The following is a 24,974-nucleotide window of genomic DNA, read 5'->3' as shown; positions in this document are numbered from 1 at the left end:
TGCGCTCCATCCAAATTACACATGGTTTCCAAGCTTGAGATGGTAAATGCACACACCCCTACACTATGACCATGATAATTCATTTTTCCCCTTTTCAAAAACAGCATGTCATGAAGGGATCTGAAAAATTGTCTCTGGTCTCTCCAGGTGTCACAATATTTCTGATCTGGTGGTAAAATGGATACAGAGAGGAAAGACTCTGTCTCTGGCACTATGTCTGATTTGTGTGACTCCTTCACACATTACTCCTCTGCTGGCAAACAACACTCTGCGTGATGGGAGTCCAAAAGAAAAACTGCTCTTCTGAAGCCAAAAACTTACAGGGGAACAGAATTACCACTGTCAAAACCATCTCTTGCCCAGTCTAATGCGTGTCATACAGGGCACGCTGCACTCCAGGAGCTGCCAGCTCCGCTGGGGCTTGCAGGGAGCTGCTGACTTCCCCTGCTACAAAGGGTTTCACTCTCTCTGCCTGCCTTAATGATTACTGTAAATTCTTGCAAAATCAGCACCTCAGCCTACCAAACTGAGACACCGTGACACTAGCTCCAACAGGGTCTCTCACGTTCCTTGCAGTTGAAGGTACCAGTAAAATGATAAAACAGCAATGTAAGAATCCTTCGAGTACCTGGTCCTGAAACAACCTGACACCTAAAACAAGAACTTCATGTCACATCACACCTGGCAGTTTCTTATCTAACAGAAGATCTTTATATGCTAAAAAAAGAAAGCATCAGAATACTTAAGCAGTATTCCTCACTGAAAAATCCGACTTTTCAGGGTGAAGCCTGTACTCCGACATCTGATGAAGCCACCCTACAGGTCTGGCTGAACACAGAGCACCTTCTGCAGCTTCAGAGCCCGCATGCCATCACTGGTGGCGTTAAATCCATACCCACAAGTACTTACACTGCTTTCAACAGACGAACCTACCAAAATTAGTTGGGACAGAACTTTATGCAGTGCAGCCGCTTTTGAGCTAAGCATGAATTTCTGTTGGTACTTAGGTGCCTAAAAACAAAATTATGAACCCAATTTCCTATTCATTCCCAGATTCTTCCATTTCTGGTAAACAAAGCTGACCCTGCCTTGATTCTTGGCTGGAATCACTTCTTCTCTCTGAAGATGAAGCTCTGTATTTTAAATGTTGTCACCCACACACAGTTATTTAGTAAAATGCTTGAGAAACAATGTATTTGAGTTGCTCACAAAGAAAAACCCGCTGTAAGAAAGATGACTGCAAACCATTTACAATTGCTTTGACCAAAATTTTTCAAACAATTCAAATTACTTTAAAATTAGGCATTTTCATGTTTTCAAGTCTTTATACAAGCATGTGAATTGCCTTAAGCTTGTTTAATGAATGTTTTTCATTAAGACCATAATTTAATTCAATTAGTAAGAAATTATTAAAGTGGGATTAATAAATTAAATACCTCCACTGATATTTTAAAACCATTAAGATAAAAGTTTATGCAAATTTTGTTGACAGTAAGACAATTTCATTTTTTTGCCTTTCTGTATAAGCAAGGTTTTTCTTGTTCTCCTGAGTTACACACAATCTCTATACATTACTGAATATACTACTTTAATCTTTAGCCAGCTTTTTCCATGTCTATAGACAAAGCATGCAGTAATCCAAATACAAAAGGAGTAATTGCATCGATTCAAAGGCGACACTAACACGATTGCAATAAAGAAAACAAAAAAGCTAATAAAAAGCTATTTATTGTTTTATCAACCAGTTCTTCTAAAAGCTTCCCGAAGAAATTCCTCCACATTGGTCTGAAACTGCCTGTCTGCAATGGATGCAACAAATCCATCTGACAAGGCTTTAAATGGCCTGCAAAACAGAGTGATGTCGTTTGACAGACACACGTATGTGCTGTCCTTTTATTAGTTAATGCAAGGCATTGTCCACTTCAGAAGCATCTTTTTAACTGGGAAGTATATTCACCTGTATTATTGACATCAGCACAGATGATTTAAAATGAATGAAATTTCCTTTTCCTTTCCTCCATGTTTGTTTGCTTTTTTCTTTTTTCTGTCTATACAGCGGAAGTCAATTACATCAGTTTCATTTTTATACATATTCAATTGCTATATCTGTCAGGCATAAGCTCTGCATAGGAAAAAGCATTTTGCCTAGTCTTCACTTCAGTGCCTTTAAGTCCCGGTTGTGCTTAGCCACGGTTTTACTGAATCTGCAGACAAATACTCGTTTTTGGTTTTGGGGTTTTTTTTTGTTTGTTTTACAAGGGTTAAACGCAGTAAGTAAGGTGTAGTAGAGTAGAAGGACTGCATCAGTCTTTCGTAGTTCGTCACACCTGGCCACACAGAACAGATGTACCACCACATCAAGTCATGTAAGGTGGGCAGCTCTCTGCTGCTGGGGTCAATGACATTACCTATATACTTGGCTCCTATACAATGCTGAAAACTCTCCAATTTTGAAGAAGATACACAACCAGCCAACATGCAGTTGCCAGGACTGTGGCAGAAGCACACGTTTTGAGAGAAAGGAGAAAAGCTCCTCATAAATCTCTGCTTGCAGGTATACACCCTACTGAATTCAATTACAGCGCCAGTCTATACCAAACTAATTTTGATTTTCAAGTAAAAATTAATAATCAATTAAATAATTAAAATATGAAAGACTGATCTTGGGTTCTCCCCTTTTGCTAACTGTACCAACAGTGCAACTGTTCCTGGAGAAGGGACTCTCCACAACCCCGCCGCTGCAGGCAGGGGAAGAGGTGCAACAGCAGGCACACGTAAGCAACGTTAGCCCTTGCCCCAAGCGGTAAGCATCGCTCTCCCAGCACTTTACCTGATGGTGTGCTAGCTGCTGTCATGGCTGTACTCGTTGAGTGCGTAGGGCTGCTGTTTTCCAACAAGAGGCAAGAGCTGCCACCACTGTTCTTCTTAACAAACGTCTCAGGGGCACTGGGCAGGGGCACCGGGTGACTGATTCCCAGTTCCTCTTCCTGAGCTTGCTGCCTTCTCAGTGCAACCTGGGAACAAGAAGACAGACATAGGGCATGCTCTCTGGCTTGAGCACAATTTATAATGGCAACAATGAAAGACTCAAACTCAAGGCTGTTTTTTCCTCTTGGTACTCCTACGGTGTTGACGTCACAATCCAGTGGGTAGAGGAGGATATAAAGGAGGTTATAAACCTATTTAAAACTAACCCCTTTTCGTGTCCAAACATATATGAACAAACCTATGAAATGCTGGTGCTATATACATCTCCCTCCACATGAAGGCCACATGAAGACATTAAAGCTGACTATTCACACCACACAGTCACCCTTGGGCAAAGCATACTGTGAAAAGCAGAGTCACTACCCTCCTCCCTGCTTGATGCACAGCTGCTGGGGATAAGAAATTCATCTGCTTGCAAGGCTCTGCTGTGTCTCTTCATCAATATAAAGCAGCTCTTATCTGCTGCTTTGTCCAAGCTTGCTGGGCTCCCTTGCTGGCTCTTTGCTGGAAAACCCTCCAAGGGAACTTTAGTGCACAGTACACTGTACACAGAGAGCTATCATGGCAGAAGCATGGCAAATGTAGGGAACCATCCTGCAAGCATCTCAGCCAGTGTCACACACAGCAGACAGCTCGCCAGGCCTGCAGCAGCAGGAGCTCCTAATTTCTTTCCTAGCACTGATGTTATACCATAGCTTAGCTGGCACTGGCAAAGCCCACAGGCACTATGCAGTCTGGACATGGGTGCAAACAAACCACATTCCCTGCTTACTGAAGATACAGAGGACCTTTTCTGCTTCATCTGAACTGGCAGATCAATTCTGCAGATCAATTTTGCACAGCCATCCTCCCGTGCCAAGTATGACATGTTGTCCAGGCAGTAAACATGACACTGGGAGCTTTACAGCTACCTACCCTGCAACTTGCCAGGTGACTTGCATCTGTATTTGAACCTTGGAAATCTGTCCCAGATTGCAGAGTGGGATCATGGGCTTTTCCTGCTGGAAATTCTCCTGGGTAACTTGGACAGGATTTCCCTCCATTTCCATGTTCAACAGCAACATTTTTCTAATACAGATGCGTAGTACCGTTAGAGAAAATAATAATAGCTCTTGCAATAGAGACATCCCAAACAGGGGGTGTAGACTTGCAAACACCACGGGTAACTTCGACTTCACAAGCCAATAACCTTGACCTGCAAAATTCCACCAGCACCAAGGGGCTTATTGCAAAAAAGGGGGAAAAACAGACTTTCAATGTGTAACTCCTCCACAGATAAGGTTCAGTTACGGATGCTTTCAAAGCCACTTTCACATACTAGTCAGGGAAGAGAAAGCCCTGAGGAGGGCCACCGCCCGGACCCGCTAGCAGAAGGCATTCACCGCCTGACAGAAGCTGCTGAGCAGCAGGAGAACAGTCTGTGCAGAAGGGGACACTTGTGCAGGCAACACCCCATTCTGTGCTCCCTCCCCCGAGGCAGGCAGCAAAGGGATCCACGTTTATTATTCCATGGTTCACACCGGGCAGAGAAAGCGCATGTAACTTGGGCATAATAACAATTTCTGGACTGCCGTGCCACCGACAAGGAGGAATTATTTAGAGGACGTTTAATATACCTGCACTGAATAATTAAATAAAAAAGTAGGGAAGGATTTAATCCAGGGCTGCTAAGGTTTTTAAAATCTGTCAGTGGGACATTTCATTTCATGCGGGATCACAAAGCTCTACAATTAACTGCAAATTGGGTCGGTGGGTCTGCTATCACTGCCTTTACTTGCACCAGTAGTCCTAACGCCTTCCAATTAATGTGTGTGCAAGGGACTATTTGCACGAACGAGAACGTGGAACCCCGCTCACAGAGCTCAAGCATGCTAGTAGCCATTACACTCCCAGGACTCCTCTTAATGAAGTTTTAAAGATAAGGATCACAAGGACTGATACAGCGGTCATTTACATTGCCAAAGAGTTGTGACTTCAGCGGGACTACCTAAGGGAAAAAGTTATTGCTACACAGAACTGGATGCAGTTTGGTTTCTTGGCGAAATACTACGGAGTCCTCGTTTAGATTTAAGATGACCCAGCTACACAGCTATTTACAGAGCTGCCCTATGCAAAATCAGGAACAACGCCGTTAAAAAAAGTCTTTTTAGAAATGCACTCAACTAAAGCCACCTAGCATCAGGAAAAGCAGATACACCGAATCTGAAACCACCAGTGGAAAATATTCTCGCTAACCAATTAGTTGGCTAGATTATTCATTATCTAGTTAAAAACAAGTTGAAAAACTGCAATTTGACGTTAACTAGAAGGCCTCCTCTCTGAAGGTTTTAAAACAGATCCGCGCACTTCAGGACTGCCAGCACGCTTCGGCTCTGCCCGTTTCCAGACGGAGATGCATTCAGGCGTGCTCAGAGGTGAGCCGCCAAACGCTCACCGCTACCGCTTGCCACTGCTGCTGCTAGCTCACCGCGACTTAAATCCTACACGCCTTCAGGGCATCTCCTACTTTTATGCCAAAAAAAAAAAAAAAAAAAAAAAAGGAAGACAGCGAAAAGCCTCATTAATTTAGGAAGACGGCGGTCTACCTCCAGCCCGGGGCGAGGCTCCCCCGCGGCCCCGCTGTCTCAGCGCACCGCACCGCAGCACGGCGCGGCGCCGACCGCTCGGCTCCTGCGGGCACCAAACCCCTCCGGGAGCGGAGGAACGACCCCACCGCCGGCAGCATGCCGGGCAGACAGCCCACCCCGCCCCGGGCAGACCCCGCCGAGGCGGCGGCGGCCGGCGGGAGGCCGCCTCGCGGGGCTCACCTGCGCTGCCATCACCCGCTGCCGCTCGGCGATCAGGCTGCACTTCTTGCACTGGCAGTCCCGCCACATGCAGAACCGCTTGTGCCCCTTCAGCGGCGAGGAGTAGCCGTGGTTGCGGCAGCGGGCACATTTGGGCAGACGCGGCGGCTTCTTCCCCGCCGCGGCGGCGGCGACCCCCTCCGCCGGGGCGGCCGCCATGAGGGCCGCCGCCTTCCCGAAGCTGCCCGCCTTGTCACCCGGCCCCGCGGCGTCCGGGGGCTTGCTGAAGGCCGGGGCGTCACTGGGCATCACGGCGGGCTGGGGGCAGCCGGGCGAGGGGTCGACGCGGCTCTGCCCTGCCCCGTCCCGTCCCGCCACCCCGCGCGTTTTGGCGGGCGGCGGCAGCCCGGCGTCGCCCCTCCCGCCGCGGTGCCCCCCGGCCGATCCGTGCGGCCGCGAAGCCCTCTCTCCCCCGCGGGGCAGGCGCCGGGGGTGGGGGAGCAGCCACCCCTCCCTCCCCGCTCCTCCCTCCCGCCCAGCCCGGCCTGCGGTGGCCGCACGGCGGGGAGAGGCGGCTCCCGCCCCGGCCAGGCGGCCGGCCGTCGGGTGCGCGGTGGGGCGGTGGGTGCTGGGCCGGGGCAGCCCGAAACCCCCGGCTTCGTGTTGGGGGTGCCCGCGGGGCTGGGCTCAGCCGCGCTGCCCGCAGGCCCCGCACGACAGCGCGCCCTTCGGCCCGGTCGGAGACGGCTCCGCGGCCGCCTCGCAGCCCTGCGGCCGCACTGCCCTCCTTGCCGGGGCAGGGGCCGGCGCAGGCCGCGGCAATGGCGGTAACACCAGCCGTGGTCTAAGGGAGCAAGCTGGGATCCAGAGAGGCCATTATTAAGCCCTGTGTTCCCCTGGGCTGGGTAGGCCGGGTTTGGTTAGGCGGCCAACGTGGCCTGGCCCAGGGAGAGGTGTGACCCCCAGATAAAACACCCGACTTGCTGCAGCTCAGCTGCTCTCCATCGTGAGGCTGCTGGCTCCTTGCTGGACTACGTCCCCTGTTTGCAGGTTACCTTACACTCATATCCCTAAATGGGTATAAACACACTTTGATCAATATCTGTGTGGGCAGGTGATCCCAACAAATGCAGGCAGTGAGACTACGGTGACAACTCGGTAACCAGCACTTCTGGAGCTGGTGTGGGTGGCTAGAGCGGATATAGTCTGCAGAGGGTGACAGGAGAAGATGCTTTTTCTTTTCTTTTTTACATAGGCTTCCCTTCCAACTTGGCACTATGTGATTTATAGACCCATGCAGCTCTACAGATATTATTTACAGTATTAATATTTCCTCTGTTACACCTTTAAATCTTTCTGGGCTCAACTTTAGATGATGCTATCTTCATGCTGAAATGAAACTATTAAATTACATCTCAATCTAAGATGAATGACAACTGTCAAATGAGTGACTCAACAGAGATGAAGCAGAAAGCACCTGAGATTATGTGAGGCTGATTTATAAAGATTGCATAAAGATTTCTATAACCCCAGCTTCATGACTCAGCATATCAGATGGTAATAAGTTACAGTAGGTAGACATTTATTTCTGCTAGAAGAAGCCAAGGAAAGCTTCTCTCTCTTCCAGATCAGCTATCTCCCAGCTAATTCTGCTCAGACTGAGCCTCCCTGCCAGAAACAATCAGTGCCTATCCCAGCCTGAAGAAAGCCCCAGATCCTTGCTGCTTGATGCTTTCCATTAGCATTTACTAAATTACATTTAGAGAACTTTTTCCTTCATGGTACAACGTAGGATACACCTTGTCGCTTTCCATCCTCCAGAGAGACCACGTTAAAACACTCCTGTTAAGCCCCAGTCTCGAGCAGTCAGATGGTCCTCAAGTGAGACACCAGCAGAAGCTGCGTGGGCTTGGCACGGGGATGTGACAAGCATTCAACTCGCAGAAACTGAAAATTTTCCCTTGCATCGCTTTGCTGGGATTGACATTCTGATGTCAGTAACTGCACATTTTCCTGCAAAAGAGGAGAAGATGAGTACAATGTTTAGTGGAACAAAAACATGATTTGCCTATACACTTAATGGTGTATATCACTAATATTTAAGGAGGTGAACAATGCGGACAGGCATGCTTAGCCTCCTATGTTGAAATGTGAAATTCCTCCCTGAACAAAATCAGTTGAGATCCTCTCAACTCGTAGGGGCATTGATCAGGCCCCGAAGCTGCTGTCTAGGGGTGAGTCTTGAAAGTGAAACTCCAGTTTGTGAAGTTCTGTGTGTGGTTGAGCACACCGCAGGCATGTTTTCAGGTGCTCGAATGCAAATTGTCTTGAAGTCAAAAATGCAAATTAAAAAGGAGATGAAAGGAGGCTAAATCAAATGAATAAGAAAGGCAAAATAAAATAAAAACTAACAAACTGAGGTATGAAAAGGTAGAAGAAGAAAAAGCACATCAGAAATGACAGGAGGAGGAGGAAGAGAAAAACTGGAAGGAGTGAAAAAAGAGAAAAGAGAAGAGAAGCACAGTGCATAAAGCAGGCAAAGACAGACAAAGGAGAAATAACAGCAGCCACCAGGTGCTTATATATGACTTTTCACTAGGAAGTAAGTGGGACAGCCAAGCTCAGAGATGAATCACAAGATGCAAAAAATGCAACAGTTCCAAGAAGAACACTAATTCAGCTGTCTTTCACATAACTAGTATTTTTCTACTCCTGCTTTTCAGGCTAACTGCACAGATCTGTATGATCCATAATGCTACAGAACCAATTGTTGAAGAACAAAATATTAAGGGTGTTAGCACCTATCTAGTATTTTGTGTTCTGGATGAATACCACCAGAATACTTAGATGCCTGATGAATACAAGTACACAGTCGATCCTTTGACAATTAATTGCTTTGGTTTTGCTAGCTCAAGTCACACTTTGAGTATGGTTTTAGCGTGTGATGTTTGTCTCAAATTTTTTTAATGGGTGTTTGGTGAGGATGACAACACATTACTGGATTTGACATCCGTTGGAGTCATGAAGGAATAGGAGATGGTTACAAACTGCCAGCAGTTCTAACACGAATCAGAGCAATCTCACTGCAAGTCTTCAAGAAATCGTAGTCATTCATTTAATGTAAGTCTGGGCGTCTCTGGAATCCAGAGATGATGTCAGTGACTAAACATTACTGCAGTTTGCCGGCACCTTTGGAAATAACTGTAATTAATGTTTCTGATGAAGAAAAAAAAAAAAATAAGAAGAATCAAATGACATTTTTGCCTTTTTTCCTAGGTGATCGTTATCCTTTACTTTTTTTGCATAAGTCTTTAAAGTACAAAATGTCACATTGGTGACAGTCTGTCCGTTGCCGATGCATGCCTTTGGCTGATCCCTTGAACCTTGCAGAAATGTTTTATTTGCCAACAGGATCATCATTTTGAGGGACGGATGTGAACAAGCCGTGTCCTCACCACACATTTGGCATGACTGAGCATCTCAGTAGAGAGGTCACAAATTAAAGAGGTCTCGATTCTGACACCATTGCCTGGAAAATGAAGACCTTTAGTTTCACAGAAGTCAGTGAGGTTGAGTGCATTTAGTAAGTCCACCTAGAGATCTGCTAGATCCGATTCTGTTTAATTTTTTTTTTGCTGTCAGTGGGTCAAGCCAGAGGGGTTTGCCCCCTCTGTTCACAGCAGATCTTTTTGACTCTCCCAGGTCATTTTATAGACTGTATCACCAGGGCTGGTTGTGGATTCCCAACAGAGCCTCAGCTGCAGGAGTGGTGAGGGATAGAAGATAAAGCATTCACACTGCCAGTCTGCATTGTTTGAAAACATCGTGTCCATAAACATGCTGGACGTTTAGAACAAAATATCAAAGACAGCCAGAGGGAGTCAAGCAAAGGAGGGAAACGGTGCCAGCACGCTCCCCTGAGGCACTGACAGGGGCTGGAAAAGTCCTGAGTGCCAGACTTCAGTGCTTGCCTGCAGCTTTTGGTGTCTTGGCTGCCCTACAGTCATCAAGTTCGCAGAATAAACGGGTGTACAGCTACCCCCATCTCCAGTCCTGGAGCTATGTTAGTCCACACAGGTCATTCACTCATGTGAGTCATCAGCTTGATACCAGCTGGTCTACTTGTACACGTAGCCTCCCATGCAAACATAAGTATTTACTGGAGTGACAGACATGATCGTGACAACTAAACTGATTGAAAAGATATTTCAGGAAAAATCCAGTAGGTGGCATAAATAAGCCATGCATTTTTTGCAGTTTCACTTGTATACTTGTGCCATTCTCCTCTTTCTTTCATTCATTCCTTATTTTAAACCTCCTTTAACTTAGAGGAAAGCTGAAGTTTTGTCCCCTGGCTCTTAAAACACAACCCCACAGGCAGAGTATTCCAGGCAGAGAATTTTCTTGACACTTTCTGGCAGTATATAGCTTGCCTTTTTTTGGTCTCTGTTATTTATGTTTTGACACTTTCTGTTTTCAGCTTATACCTCTAGAACTGCCTGCACCACAACAAAGGTAAGTGTTTCTTCTTAGGACAGGCAGATCCGAACCCAACCCTTGCCTTGAAATGCCCAATATTTACAAGAGTTTAAAATCAGCCCTAGAGCTGCCGTCTCAGACACTTCTCTGTGATACTATAATAGAGCATTAGTCAAGATCAATGAAATCTGATAAGCCACTGATGGTATTTGCTAAAAGTCCATTCAGTCAAGCTGAATCTTTATTCAGACATAAGATTTCAAGTGCTTCATTCTTCCTTGCTTCAAAAAATATTTCTAGGGCATGGGGTCTTTAGGTGTAGGGAGCCCCCATGTGCTACTTAGTCCTCTTCTCCTCAAAGTCCTCTTTCCTTTGCCGTCTTGGTCTCAGGGGCTTATGTTCACTGAGTGAATAACTGAAGCAGTTTATAGCGCTGCCACCACTCGGCTATTTGCTGCTTTTCCTCAGTGAGAGTTAGGAGAGTCCCCGGGGAGAGTGTCCACAGCCTCTCACCAGTGAGTTCAGGGACATCTTTCTGCAGCAGTCTGAAAAGCTGCTGTGCCCAGCTCTGCTTGCAAAGACCAGGTTGTTGGCAGGGTGGGTCAAAATGCATACGCTCTTCAGCACCCTCAGTTCATGTTTTCTTCTCTTGGTGCAAATCCAGACGCATTGGGAAGATAAGGTGTGACACTCATCCAGGGGACCCTTCTCCAAAGGGTGCAAGAAGGGATGTTGGCAGGGAGTGGGGAACAACATCAGCTGTATCCCAAATTAGAGAACAGGCCTGCCACAGCATCACCTGCCTTAATGGCCATTGAAGTGGGAGTTTCATTCACACTCTGCTTGCTTGTGTTCTCCTGACATGTGGAAAGGGAGCCTCCACATCAGTAACTTCAGATGAGCTACAGCTAAGAAAAGCCACCAGAGGTTCTTGCCTGAGCAAACGCATGTTTGTTAGCAAGATACACACTAGTCATAATCTAGAGTTAAATGGTCCAAATGTCTGGGTTATGGTAAAAAATATTTATGTAAAAATCAGAAAAGCCTGCTTGTAACAATGGATGGCTCTTCCCCTTCATAGTTGTGAGCCCAGCCAGTGATGCTGGCCCACAGTGCTCAATAAAAACACGATTCACTGGAAACAAAATTCACTCTGTTACATCGTGCCAAGTACAGTACAAAACCAAAGTAGTTTTCAAGTACTATGAAGCAAATAGCATGGAGATATTTAAAAAATGCATATGTTTGTCATGTCACTGCTGTGACTAGTTTTACTAGTAACAGGGATAAAGAAAAGAAAGAATTACCATTTTTTTCACTAATACCTATGTTCTCCACTTCCTCATTTGTTCATGCAAGCCGGAATCATTTCATTGTAGATTTAAAGGCTGAAGAGAACACGCTGTCAGCTCCTCAGAAATTTCAATCATTGTTAATAATTGACTTGGATAGCTATTTGGAAGCATTATTAGGTCTGACTTATAAAATAGAAGTAAAAAAGTGAGTATGGGGAAACCACTGTATTGCTTCTTCTCAGTCTTCATTGTTCATTTTAGGCACACTTAAAAATTAATTGGATCCAGTGACTTAGAACATTGAAGACTCTTGCATGACTCATTAAGCTGACATTTCTAACATTTGTAATTCACTGTGTAAGAATGATAGAATCACATAAGCCATCTATACGTTTGAGCTCCTTCATCAAGGTAGGACTACTGCAGAGAATGCCCTTAGTTTTGAATATCATCATCAATTCAGCTCTAAGACATCTGTAATGGAGCTGAGTTTGATAGACTGCCAGAGTGTGAAAAACTAAGCTCCAACCTCTTAAAAATAGGCAACACAATTAATTGCTACTTTTTTATTTATGGTCTTTAATCTTTTAATGGATACAGTTAAATTCCCACTTCATTGAGCAAGCCCATTGGTATTTAAAGGAACAAATAGATCATTTCAAATTATAAAGCGCTTGCTTTATTACCTACGCTTTCTTTTAAATTGTGCAAGTTTTTATTATTTTACATTCTTGATCTTCAGTAACCTAGAACTGCTGGAGCTCCATGATTGTGAGGGATGGTTTTGACTGAGGTAACGGAAGGGGCAGTTTTTGCTGCGACGATTTATTGGCTGTCCAATTTATTTAATTATTTGTGCATTATTGTTTGTTGCCCCTAATTCTGATGCTTGATAGAAGCAAAACTGTTGTTACAACAGCTCCTTCTGAATTTATTTTCTTCTTTTTTCTTTAAGCCTAAATAAATAGAAAGTATCTTTTTCACATAATATTCTGCTCTCAGGGGAGCACATTTCATTCTGTGGGACTTCCCATTAAAATCAGTCAGTGTAGCACACGTGTCTAAGAGCAAAGTTTTGTGCTGCTCTTCCCCATTTCTTCCCCCTTCCCGTGTGAAGTCTTTCAAATTCACTGAGGCGGTGCAGGGCAAGGGGGGCAGGGGTGTCAGAATTGCCTCCAGCCACAGCTGAGCTCTTCCAGATATTTTAATCAAAGTCAAATGACTGTTACTTAATCAGCCATGCTGTGAAATGTCTTGATGTGAGCCGCTGACCTTTCGCATCTCCGAGGCTGAAAAAAGAGGGTTTCTTCTTCCCTGTCAGCCTGACTCTCTTCCCCCACAGCCTCTCCCGTCTCCCCTCAGAGCCCCAGAGGCCCCAGAGCAATCGGCAGTTCAGAGGTGGTTCCCAAATGCTGCAGGCAGAGTATTGGGTCTCCCCATCTTCAAGGGCTCATGGGCTCATCCCTCGTCATTGCTGGGAATCCAGTTCAGAGGGATCCCAGGAGACCTACACCTCTCAAGTAAGGTTTTGCTTGGTGCTATCAAGATACAGATAATCAGAGCACTAAGTCAGTTGGCTTCCTTAGGTAACAGTTTTCTTCTATCCCTTGCATGTCAGTCAGCAGTGTTGGGTTGATGATCTCTGTACATCTTATATGCACATTGGCTAATGAGGAGTAATTGAGTTTCTCTGATTCTATTGGCTAGAAGGTGCTAAGGAAGATGACACATTGTTACAAATGATTTCAACTGTCAGGCTATTAATTTTAATTAGGCTGGCTTTGTCTAGACACGGAGATGCTTTGTCAGGTGATGGGAACATTGTGTGGAAACTAATTAGTCAGACATCTTAATTTTCTGTCATCCGTATGCAAATAGCGTCTCTTGCAGATGCCAGAATAAAGGTGTTCTGAGCCCAGCTCAGCCATCCCAGCTAAGTGCATGCAAATATTCACATTGCCTGAGTAAAATCTTTTTAAATACCTTCAGAGTTTGAAATTGTAACAGATAACACACAGTAAGGCTGAGAACAAAGAGTAGCTTCACTGCATGGTTGTTTAAGCTATTATTTTCTCTTATCTGTTTTTAAGAAACTAAGGCAAGGAGATTGCCTTTTCACCACTGGAAGGCAGCTTTTGTGAATTCAAAATAATGACGTCTTAAAAGATTGTTCATTAGGCACCTGAAGGTAAGTAAGGTACATCTCTAAAATTGCCCAAGAATTTATTAACACAATAGCCCATAAGTCCTCTCTGTAGGGTTCACTGTGTTCTACCAGCTGAATGATACACACCTTAAATACCTGCCTGGATGTTCACTTACCCAATAGCCCATCAGCCTGGCAATGTTCTGGTCCACTGGGTGAAGAACACATGCCTTAAACAACTTCCAGTTGCTATTTATTCTTATGTGCTCCAGTGAGATCCCTCATACCATTTTTTCAAAGCAAACTTTGGGAATAAAATTAAAATTACAGAGACACGCACTTTTTAAAAAGAAAAGAGTACTCACCCGGTCACATCATGACATCCCCTTTGTTAAAATAGGAGCTGTTATGAAGCCTGGCAGTGTTGTTACAAGGAATATCTTGCGCTTACCTTTTCTTCCTAGTCAAAGAAGGTCTCTAAAATCATTGCTATTATCAATATTAAATTCTAAGGGGCACCGCTTGACCACTCATGAAAGATGGTCAAAATAACTGATGTCCCCCAGACCAAGTCATATGAGATTGCACTGTTAATCATAGTCTATAAGCGGACCAGTGAAGGTGATGGTGGTAGAAGACAGTGTTAGTTCCAGCACTGGAATTCAGGAGTGCCCTGGCCTTAAAGTGCTGGTTAATACAACCCTCCTTCTGGCAGGGGGCAGGAGGAGTGACTTTCACATACTGTGTTGTGTTTTGGTATAATCAAGGCAGTGGGAAAAACAACCTCATTATGATGAGGGACTTACTAGGTTACCCACGGTCGGCAATGCCTGAGAGAAGTATAGGAGGCAGGGATAGAAGAGTTGCACGTTTTCCTTGCAAATCTGGACTCATCTTTCCCCAAAGCTTCACTTAAAGCCAAGGCTAAATTTCCACATGCAGCCTCCTCTCCACCTTTGCCCCACCAGCATCTCAAGGAGAAGACGTGGCAGTTCAGGATAGCAACTTAGGCATCCTTGTGCTGTGTTTTTGTTTTAACATTAAGATCGACACACTCAGCTCTGATCAGCCATAGAAGAGGGTCAGGTTTGCTGCCTGTGGAAGGCAATCAGCTATTTCAGGTACTTTCAGGCAGCCTGTGTTACATTCCAGGTGATAGTCTTCGGGATAGCTAGTTCCTCAGCTCACGTATTTCTGTGTTGGAGCAGCATGTCCAACCCAGCTCGTTTTCATGCCCCTCAGTAATAATGCATGCCAGCAGCGGACCGTGGGATCCCCTGGGCAGGCCCATGGTAGATGATAGCTTGTTTTCCAGATTTGTACCTGCCTTTGAAGAATGTTTTTCTTTCAGGCTTGAAGAAAATAATACACAAACCTTTCTGCAGTTGGAAGAGAGTTTTGGCCTTGATCCTCAGCTGCTCTAAGTTAGGGCAAGTGTCCCTTTTGATCTGGCTGCTGATCAGGGGCAGGGGGATGACGTGTTTGTGTGTTTATCACACTTTAGCTGGAAAAGGCACACCTGGACACCAGAAACATGTCTCCCGCACCAAGTTGCACGGCAGGTGATTTTGTTAGCATCCTCAAGAAAATCTTCCTGTAATTTGAAACGGGAAACTTTAATTCCTGGAGCAGAGGTAGATCTCAGGGCCTGGGTAGCCATCCTAATACCTCTTGCTCTTGGGTCGACCAGTTCCTCACAAGCCAAAAAATGCTACCCCTAGAGATTTCCTAGAAGGTAATGTCGGGCTCCTGAACTTCTTCCATGCCGACTTGGTAGAAGAGCTGTAGGGGTTTTGCAGTTTAGCACAGGGTTACATGGCAAGGTTCCTTTCTCTGTCGATGGAGCTTACATTTCTGTTAGCAGTTGTTTTGCAACGCTCATCACTTCTTCCAAAGGCAATGCTAGGGCACAGACCACAGGATTTTTCCATCTCCTGACCCCAGATCTCAGGAGAATACTGCTGGGCCTCCTTGTAAGCACAAAACTTGGGTAGAAAGCAGTGGGCTACTAATTCAATGTTAAGTTAGAGAAAATAATTATCTAAGACCAAGACTTGCATCTGTTGGCTTGTACATGCAGGCCCTGAAATGTCAGCAGTTGAAAGTGGGTTATTAAAAGAGGAAGAAAATGAATGAAACAATACCAGAGTACTGAAAAAAACCCAAACCCAACAAACCCCAGTAACTAACCGCTGCACCAGAGTCTGGTTATTTTCCTCTGCATGCTTGCAGCAGTGTTGGATTTATCCCGTCTGTAGAGGTCTCCCTGCTCCGCAGAGAAGTCGCCGGGGAGGCCGGGGCGGCGGAGGGAGGACAGTCAGCATCCTGCTGGGGTGCAGCTGGGCTCTCCAGCAGATCAACGGGGCACGACGGGAAGTTCACACAGCTTCAAAGAGGGATTTACAGTCTTATCTGCGGCATGTTTTCAGAAACTCTCACACACACCCATTTTCATATAGCTACGTGTGTCTCCTTTGTCCCTTTGTCTCCAATTCTTGACCCAATTCTGACCAAATACGAGTTGTTGTACAAAGGCCAGAATGGGCAATTATCTTGTGACACAACAGAGATGGTGACAAGCTCATATTCATTTAAAAACTCACCTGGGCTTCCCAAGAGCTAAACCCCATTTTTTGCAGAACTAACCTGAAGAACTTTCTCACCTTCAGCTGTATCTCTTTGCTTTACTGCCCCTTTGCAAATCAAAGAATCATAGAATACCTCGAGTTGGAAGGGACACATCTGTACAGCTTATTATTCAGCAGTCACATACTGTGGGACGTTTTAAATTCTGTATTTACAGGATTTGTCTCTTAGCAAAACAGAAGTATCCTTTTAAACTTCTTCCTTATTTTCAGCTTCGAACTTGTTAACAGCTGTTGTTTGTCGGGTTGGTGGTGGCAGCCTTTGGAGCGGTCTCCCTGGGGACACACTGACCATGAATGGTGTCAAGTTGCATTACATCTTTCAGGGTCAGGTGCCTCTCTGAAGCGGACAAAAAAAGGCACGGACCATTTTTTGCTCTCATCACACTGCCAGCTCTGGTCCATTTTTGCTCTCATTGCATTGCCAACTCTTGTTTAATTCACTCTCTGGCAAGTTCTCTTTCAACATTACAGATTTCTAACTTTCTCTCACTCCCACAAACTTACATGATTTTTCCTCAGTTGTTTCAGTCTGATTCTCCTAAACCAAATCTCATTTTATTATCATCCTGTGTTTGTAATCTCTCTCAATGTCTTTGTACAGCTGTTCTGCTCACACTCCTCCCAAATCAGCAGCCACTGCAGAAGGCATTAACATGCTTCTTGCTCCTCCTGCTAGGCTAGTGATGCAGATTAAACCACCACAATAAAGGGCCTCTGAGCAGATATATGTGGTTGGACTGGAAAATTCTCATGATAAATTTGCAAGAACGAGTGCATGGGGGTGGTGGTGGGGAGCCATTTCCTGGGCCAGCGCCTGCCTCCTCACACCTCTGCAGTACCAAGGGGTTGTAACTGGCTGGCTCTAAGTCTCACTCACCCCTGGGACTGGAGAAAAGTTGCTCTTCTGGCCCCAGAAAATGCCCAAGAGCAATGCAGGGGCACTGCAGGATGACTGCCAGAGGCAGCAGGTGCCTTTTCATGCCTCAGAGAAAGGTGTGATACCATGGCCAGGAAGTAGAGAAGGATCTTTATTAATCTGCCTCTTCGCCATGGCATGCAAAAGAAATGGCGTATCTTCATCTCAATGAAGTTAATGTGGCTGGGTGAGGAAGGACAGTATTACTGGGGGAGCATTAGCTACCCTTTTCAACTCTGTGGCTAGCCAAAGCTCTTAAGGAGGATGCAGCAAGGGCTGTTTCTGCAACAGTGGCTAAAGCCATTAAGTGAAAAGCTGAAGGAAAAAATTACCAGTGTATCTTCTAGAAATATCTCTTGCTACTTCCATTCAGATCAGCACTTACAAATCACACAAAAGCACGAGCGCTGCTTTGAAAAAATGTTAGCCCTTATGTTATCTAAGTGATAATTCTGCAAACGGCTGTAGTGGTGTTTAGAGGATGTGGAGATTGACTTCTGCTATTCATGGCTGAATGTATTTAATAACAGTCTATAATAATAATAATATAAAAGGGTATAATGATGCCCTTATTTACAGGTCTCTACTGTAGAAGTCTTTGAAGGGCAGTTTTGTATAGCAAGAATTATTTAAAAGGCAAGAATTATTTAAAATCTTTGCTGGTGCTGGCTGTGTTGGCTAACCAAACAGGAAATGCACAGATGTGGTTCCCAATGAGAAGTGGCCAAGCGCAAAGACCACCACTCGCCAAGTGGCACAGGGCAAAGGAACAAAGCACAGGTGGGTAAAATGATAGAGGGGGAAAAAAAGGTCCATCAAGCTTGTCTCCCGTGCTCCCCGCCACCCCCTTTAAGGCTCCAGCTGAAGCGCTCATGGCAGGTACCAACTGCCTGAAGGCTCCCATTTTCCCTGATCATCTCATTCCTGAGATCTCTTCAAGGATCATCATGGGGTGGGTGCATGGGTGTGAGGAAACATGCTTAACTTTTTCTTTTAGCAGGAAAAGCTGAAAGAGCATATCATTAAGGAAGCAGAGGTTCCTTATGGTAGTTACAACAGAGGTTTTGAGGCACTGAATTCATTAATCACCTATAATAAAGAACCGTCTGATATATTGATCAATCTATGTATACAGCCGTAAGGCAGTACTACTTTAGGCATGATTTACTCACGTGCCTTGTTCCCATTGCCTAAAAACCTGGCAGGAAAACAGACGTGCTGTTTTACAACCAACTTTAAGAAGTTGTTACAATCATCTTTGCAAAAAAAATTTGTATAGTATTTCCTGCATAGTATCTTATACAGAGGTTCCCAAATATTCTTGCAAGTAGCATGCAGTTCTGCAGTGCCTTAACAGCACTTCGCTCTCCAGGGGTACTTGTTGAGAAGAGATGAGGTACTGATATGTTGGATGAAGTCATACCAAACAAACAAAGTGGAGCAACTGGTGGAAAAAGACAGCAATCAGGTAGCTCAGCTCTAACCAAGCACTTCTGTTCAGCATATGCATGCACAGAGACAGAACAGCCAAAGTGAAGTGAAACAGGCAGGAATTTTTTAATTGACTTTCCTAGGCATTGCATTAGGCTGTGAGTAGTGAAGGCTAGTACTATCACAGTTCCCAACTGAAATATGAAACAAACCTGAACCTGGGTACCCCTTTCCTCCAATCTCATTGTGGCCATTTCTAAGAGTGTTTAATATAAAATCCTCCTTGCGTGTTTTCCAGCATGGCTCCTTGACCTCCTACCTCTGTCCCTTGTCCCAAGTCAGGCTCTCAGAGGCAGGCCCAAGCATCCCCATGTGAACTGAACATCTGAAAGCCTCTCTTTTTAGCGAGGAAATGCTCGTAGTTGAGCTTTCGTTCAACGGACCTGGATGCAGGCACAAGAGCAGGAAGGGATGAACTCTACAGACCTGCATGCAAACACAGAGCCCAGTGAGGAGGGCTGCTCACAGCTGCAGTAAGAGCGTGAATGCTGTTTCGGCCAGCTCTGCTGCTCCCTTTCAAAGGCAGGAGGACGTCTGTAGCCTTTGGGACGCTTCCATCCCAGCAAACAGAGCCAGTCCTCTGTGTCAGGGATCGATGCCAAGCTTTGCATTACTCACACCATGGCTGAACTGGACCCAGAGCAGCCAGACTTCTCAGCCAAAAGTATGAGACGCCAGGAGAAACAGACATAAAAGCTATTTCTAGAATAACATGAGTTCTTCCAGCTGTATCAAGAAGATAAAACCTCTGAAAGTACATCTTGCAAAAATGCCTTCTTCAGTCATTGCATTTAGATCAATATTGTATTGGCTAATTTCCATAATTTTAAAACTCGGTACCAGTAACCTCGCCTTTTACCTCTTAGGGTGATTATAAGTGGCAGCTTCACTTAATGTATGACAGTATAACTGGAAAAAGACAGTGATGTATTTTACAGTCTTGAAAAAGTGCCAGAGCTTTTATATATTCACTGACAGTCGGAGTTCAAAGGTGATGACAACATCATGCTTGGATATACTGAGAGTCTGATGTGAACTGAAAAACAAATGCCAGGGAGAGTGTGTAGGGGGAGCTCAGTTCAGAGCTGGTATGCATGGTAAACCCCTTAATCCCAGCACCTGTGATAAATGCTATCCAGCATTAGCAGGTGGAATTAAACTTGGCTTGCAGAGGGCATCAGTGGATACATATGCTTTTCGGAACCTCTTAACTATTTCCTGGGGAAGGGCCTGACTTTCACAGTACGAACTGCTTCAGGTGTCAACCTCTTAGAGACAGGAGGGCCATCCAAGAGAACAAAATGCTAAGGGAAGTAATTATTCTTTCTTCTTTTCTTTTCTTTCCTTTTTTTTTTTAACTGCTCAATCCATTAAGTGTCCCCTAATAGGATTTTAGGCCAGAAATGACATTTGCTGACTTCGGTAAAATAGTCAGTTTATTCTGTACTTTTCACCTATATCCACCAACACATCCAAAGTTTTGGTTGCTTTTGGCAATCTTCCTGACATGGTATACCACAATGGCCTACTTCACCATACAGCTAAAACTGGGGACATTCTGCTTTACAAGGCATTTTAACCCAAGACAATGAGCTTTTGGGAAGAAACTGAACATTGCACAGAAATGCCAAGTCCACAGCTTCATCTAACATTTTCTAAAGCTCTAGGAGGCCAATTCTTGGTCAACCCTTTTGCTTACCGGGAAAATGGCACCTAAATTAATCCAGGAACTCTGAGTTGCATAACCTGACTCTTGCATGCTGTTGGAAGGGTCAGATTCCTCCCCAGACTTCTGCCAGTCAAGGCCATTAGAAAGCAATGCAATCACTTAGAAAATTTTAACCCCTAATGTGCTGGTTTCTGATATACCAATTCTTTGGGGGGGGGGGGGGGAGGAAGGAATGTTTATTTCTGCATTGCTATTCCTATGCTTTTTTCCAGATTAAAAAAAAAGTATTAAAGTACATTTGGTGACTCTCCCTGTGTCATTAGTCACCTAAACCACTGGACCAGTTTTTTTAAACCCTTCTACGATAGTTGCGTGCCCAGGAATCCCATCGTGCCCAGGACTCCCATTGATTTGTGGAGGGAGAGACAGGGACCTGTGCCAACCCAGAAAATAAGTCATGGCCCTCTGCTCTGAAAAGCTAAATTCACAGGCGTTTCAATTTTATTTTTTTTTAGCCTCAGGTTACAGTATGTACAAATATGCGTGTGTGCAAATGAGGCACAGTAGCAAGGTAGTAGTGCAGCAACAAAGATCATTGTTTAAAATTTGGGGCATAGATATATTGGACATGTTACTAATTAAGATATCTCCTACAGCAATACAGTGGCACTACTGAAGAGGACATTATCAGACGGCTCAGCATACTCTTTAACAAAGTCAGATTTTGGCGCATAATCTACAGGCTTTAAAACTGCTGTCACAGAGTCAGAGTATCTCCATAGAAGGGACCCATAAGGATCATCAAGTACAACCCCCTGCTTCTCACAGGACTACCTAAAACCACTGTCATGAGATATAGGCCAGAGTTAAAGGTATGATTACTAACTTCCTTAAGAAAGCACTAGACTGTTTTTGGTCAAACCAGCACTAAATAAAAATCATATTCTCGGTAAAACTGAAAGTAGAAACCTATCCCTGGTCCAAATTCTGTCCTGGCAATAAAATGTCTCTCCACTATACAAGAATTTAATCCATTAGGTACAGGCAAGCATGTATAAATAAGTGAACTGGATTTTCTGTAAAATTAGAACAAGTTCTGGAGAGAGATCAAAGCAGTCATCCTTTTTCTCAGCTTCATCAGCTTGATTTGTTTAACTCCAGCACCGTGTGTGTTTTAATCTCATAAAGACAAGAATAGATTATCTTGACTTTGCTTTCCAGTTGTTCGAACTGTGGCGAGAGGTGGCAGATCAACAGGTCTGAAAATGAAACAAAAGCCACTCTTGCCATGCCCTAGGTGGGGAGATCCAGCTTGTACTAATTCTGCTGAATGAGAAACCCACCTGGCTCCTAAGTGAACAAGGAATTTATTGGGAAGCCTGCGCTGGTCCCATGCACTGCATGTGACCAGGTCCCAGGTCATCAGGTGGATGCACTTGTGGGGCGCAGGTCTGCTCTCTCCTACACAGGACAGCCCGGACCCACTGCCTCTGACTGAGCACGGCTGGCAAAGTGAGGGGCATTTTTTTCCTGTTTAATTTTTTACAGCTGCTGCCGCCATTTGTCAGTCTGGTGTCAGAAGAAAGACCTTATTTTCATAGTAATTTGACAAGCTGGTGACATACCTCTTTAACTAGCAGGTAGGAGCATGTCAGGTGAGACAGCATCCACACAAAATTAGATGCTAAGTGAAGACCGAGAAGAAAAGTTGGCCAGAGGTGTGTGATAGTAAAAACTGACCTCAAGGTGTGGGGGGGCATGTTTGGAACTGCAATGTTAAGACATGCACCCCCCAGCACAGAGACTTCACCTGGCCTTTGCCCAGGGGCCACTCCCTAGCACTGGGATACCAGCCTGGCACTGGTACCATGCAGTACCTGCAGAGCTGGACCAAACCAGCTATGACAGAACTCACAGAAACTTCATGCAGTCCAAGCCACCAAGCCCATGTAGGCCAAGTGGAATGAAGATGGCTTCAGTGGGTCCCTATTTCAAAGGGACTATGTAGGAAAAGCTGTTTGATAAGGACTTAGGGAGGGAAGGAGGAAGGACACAGAGGAACAGAAGCGTATACGTCCCGTGAAGTGTGTGTATCTGTCTCATCAGGTAGGTCTGAACTGACAAGGATAGGGAGGCACTAGCTTAGGACTTCCTCCAGTGCCATCTAAAAAGCATCCCCTTCACCAAGCTGCCAGGATTGTTTGGAAGATAAAGCTCAAAGGCTTTTATTTCAGTTGGTAAATACTTTGCAGAGAGCTAGGTCAAACTGCTTGAATACCATCCTTCAGTGCCTCCCTGTGATGATGCACATGGCCGAGAGAGAGGCCACTTCTCTCCCTAACAGCAAAGGGTCCAACCTTCGCAGCAAGTGCAACACCAGCGAAGGCAGATCATCTTGGGCAAAGCTTTTTACTCTGCCAGTCAGCAGGAAAAAGCTAGTTTGGACACTGATACTATTTGCATCAGCAACCCCCCAAGCGCTGAGCTATCCTGTCCTCCCTGCCTTGACTTACCAACCTATCCTGTTTTGCCTCTGCAGTTGTAATCTGCAGCGTATCTGGATGATGACAAATCACACGTAAAACAAGGGAGGAGTAAAATAGCATAATGAAATTTTATTCTGAAAATATGGCAAGAGTCTAAGGCACTTCAAACATTTCAATACACATGACTAAAGTGAATGTGACAAGGTAATAGCATTCCATAAATATGCACCGAGAACTACGCTCAATTCCACTCAAGGGGAATATACAATTGGTACCTCTAATTTTACTCTCCAATAAACATTTATGGAGCTTATAGACTGACACAGTTAATAAAAATATGGTAACAGGACATGTAATTCTTCATGTAGTTTTTAATTATTAAGGAATATAAAATGTTGAAAATACTGTGCGAGTTAATTTTATAGACACTAGTATCTTTCATATAAAAAGTTATACATTATCCCCAATTAGCAACAACTTACTTAGTGAACTTCAGACCTGACGAGAGGCTCTATCCCCAATACCTACCCACTCACCCACCAGCTCAAGATCCACGGAGCTGACTATATAAGCAACTGCAACTTCTGAATTTCAAAGTAATTAAAAACATCAAAATAATGTTGGAATGAAATTTATGAAAAGGTTACTGTGATAAAAGTCTAAGCGCAGTAAATATGTTTTAGAATGATTAAAAACAAGCCACCGGGACACCCCTGCATGGATAGCTTTAGAAGTCTTAGGCTGCACATAACATGGGAAAGGATAATCTATAGCAAAGAAAAACAGGATGTATGCCAGTGTACGGAAAGACGAGTAGGTGAGCAAAAGAACAGTTCTGGCTAAGGTTCTCAGCTTAGCACTACTTAACTATATGCTTGCTTCAAGTTTACAGTTTTCTATCTTTAGCACTAGATCTCTGCTTTCACTTTGCTGGTGAGTTCAGGCACAAGACAATTACATTCAGTATCTGTCTCAGTAAAACAGTAACATTTAGCAGCTTAAAGATGGCAATAGAGATTTTTACAGATATTCATGCACTACTACTCAAACGTGGCTCTGTGGGTGGGACCAGGAGATGACTTTCTGCTAAGCCTAGGAGTGCCCTAGAAAAGAGGAAAGAACAATTAATCAAAGGAAAATTATTCCAGCCAGCCGAATGAGAACACAGCACTCTCAAACACTCTGTTCAATCCCTTGCCTTTAATTGCACAGATTAATCTTTCTTTTTTTTTTTCTCATTTTAGGAAGATCAGTGCCAGCTATCATACAGCCTACTAACTGAGAGCGCATGTTGTTTGGACAGTGAAACGTTTAGCAGCAGTTTATCAGGAGGGTGAGTCGGGGCTCGGAGAGCAGGTGGATATTTGCCAGAGTACATAGGACCTGTAACTCCAGAAGCACCTGTGTTTTGGTGACCAGCTCAATAACTAGCATTACAATGATGCAACAGCACCTCTGCGCACTAGCCAGAGTCAGTGAACCTTGCCAGTGTGCTATCTTCACCCCCAGATAAAAGGGAGGAGGAGGTATCCTTCAGCCAGGGTTCAGCATTCTGCAGACAACCTGTATTTAAAAATGTACATTTCACTTACCAGCATAAAAAAGTTATCCTGTGAATAAAGTTGAAAATTCATGTGCTGTACGGCTGTATAGCTGCCAGGGTGGTGGTGTCATTTTTTGTTTATCTTTTACTATATTACTATACTTCAGGAGCAGCAAGTTAAAACGTAAACTGCAGGAGATTGTGTACTAACCGGTGACTGGGTTTTGGAAAAGTTGACATGCGCATAGAGGAGAACCGCTATGTCCTTATGTCCGGCTTCCAGGGCTATTGAAAGTGCTGTGCTGCCGTCCTGAGAGGAGAAAGGAAGAAATAAGAGAATTAGTGCTTGTGTGCATAAACAGATCTCTTAAAAGCCCCATCAGCCCACTGAGAAGGGAAGTTACGAAGCGGAGGCCCCACTGCTCAGAGAGACAGTTGGGTTAATTTAGAGTCTTGTTTAATTTCTTTTATTATAATTAAGTGACAATAAGCCTTGCACTGCTGTTTTATGAGGCAGTCCAATTGTC

The 24,974-nt window shown here is 44.7% G+C and overlaps 2 protein-coding genes across 9 annotated transcripts in view; both read right to left on the bottom strand.

Annotated features, from left to right (window-relative positions):
* The window catches only part of DMRT1 (doublesex and mab-3 related transcription factor 1), a 60,853-nt gene extending 54,770 nt beyond the window's left edge, over positions 1–6,083 (bottom strand). Inside the window, exons 1-2 of the mRNA XM_076362304.1 lie at positions 5,796–6,083; positions 2,831–3,014 (exon numbers count right to left, since the gene is read on the bottom strand). Of these exons, the coding sequence (XP_076218419.1) occupies positions 2,831–3,014; positions 5,796–6,083 (472 nt within the window). The remainder of the gene's footprint in view (positions 1–2,830; positions 3,015–5,795) is intronic.
* A 16,930-nt stretch (positions 6,084–23,013) lies between these two features.
* KANK1 (KN motif and ankyrin repeat domains 1) overlaps positions 23,014–24,974 on the bottom strand; it is a 131,359-nt gene continuing 129,398 nt past the window's right edge. For all 8 annotated transcript variants that reach the window (XM_076363348.1, XM_076363349.1, XM_076363346.1 and 5 more), the window contains 2 exons: positions 24,659–24,757; positions 23,014–24,007 (listed from right to left, as the gene is read on the bottom strand). In XM_076363348.1, the coding sequence (XP_076219463.1) occupies positions 23,945–24,007; positions 24,659–24,757 (162 nt within the window). In that variant the 3' untranslated portion in view covers positions 23,014–23,944. The remainder of the gene's footprint in view (positions 24,008–24,658; positions 24,758–24,974) is intronic.

Source organism: Aptenodytes patagonicus, chromosome Z (assembly GCF_965638725.1).
Source record: "Aptenodytes patagonicus chromosome Z, bAptPat1.pri.cur, whole genome shotgun sequence".
NCBI classification, from domain to species: Eukaryota; Metazoa; Chordata; class Aves; order Sphenisciformes; family Spheniscidae; genus Aptenodytes; species Aptenodytes patagonicus.
Note: the sequence above shows the minus strand (reverse complement) of the source record. Positions and strands in the feature narration are given on the sequence as shown.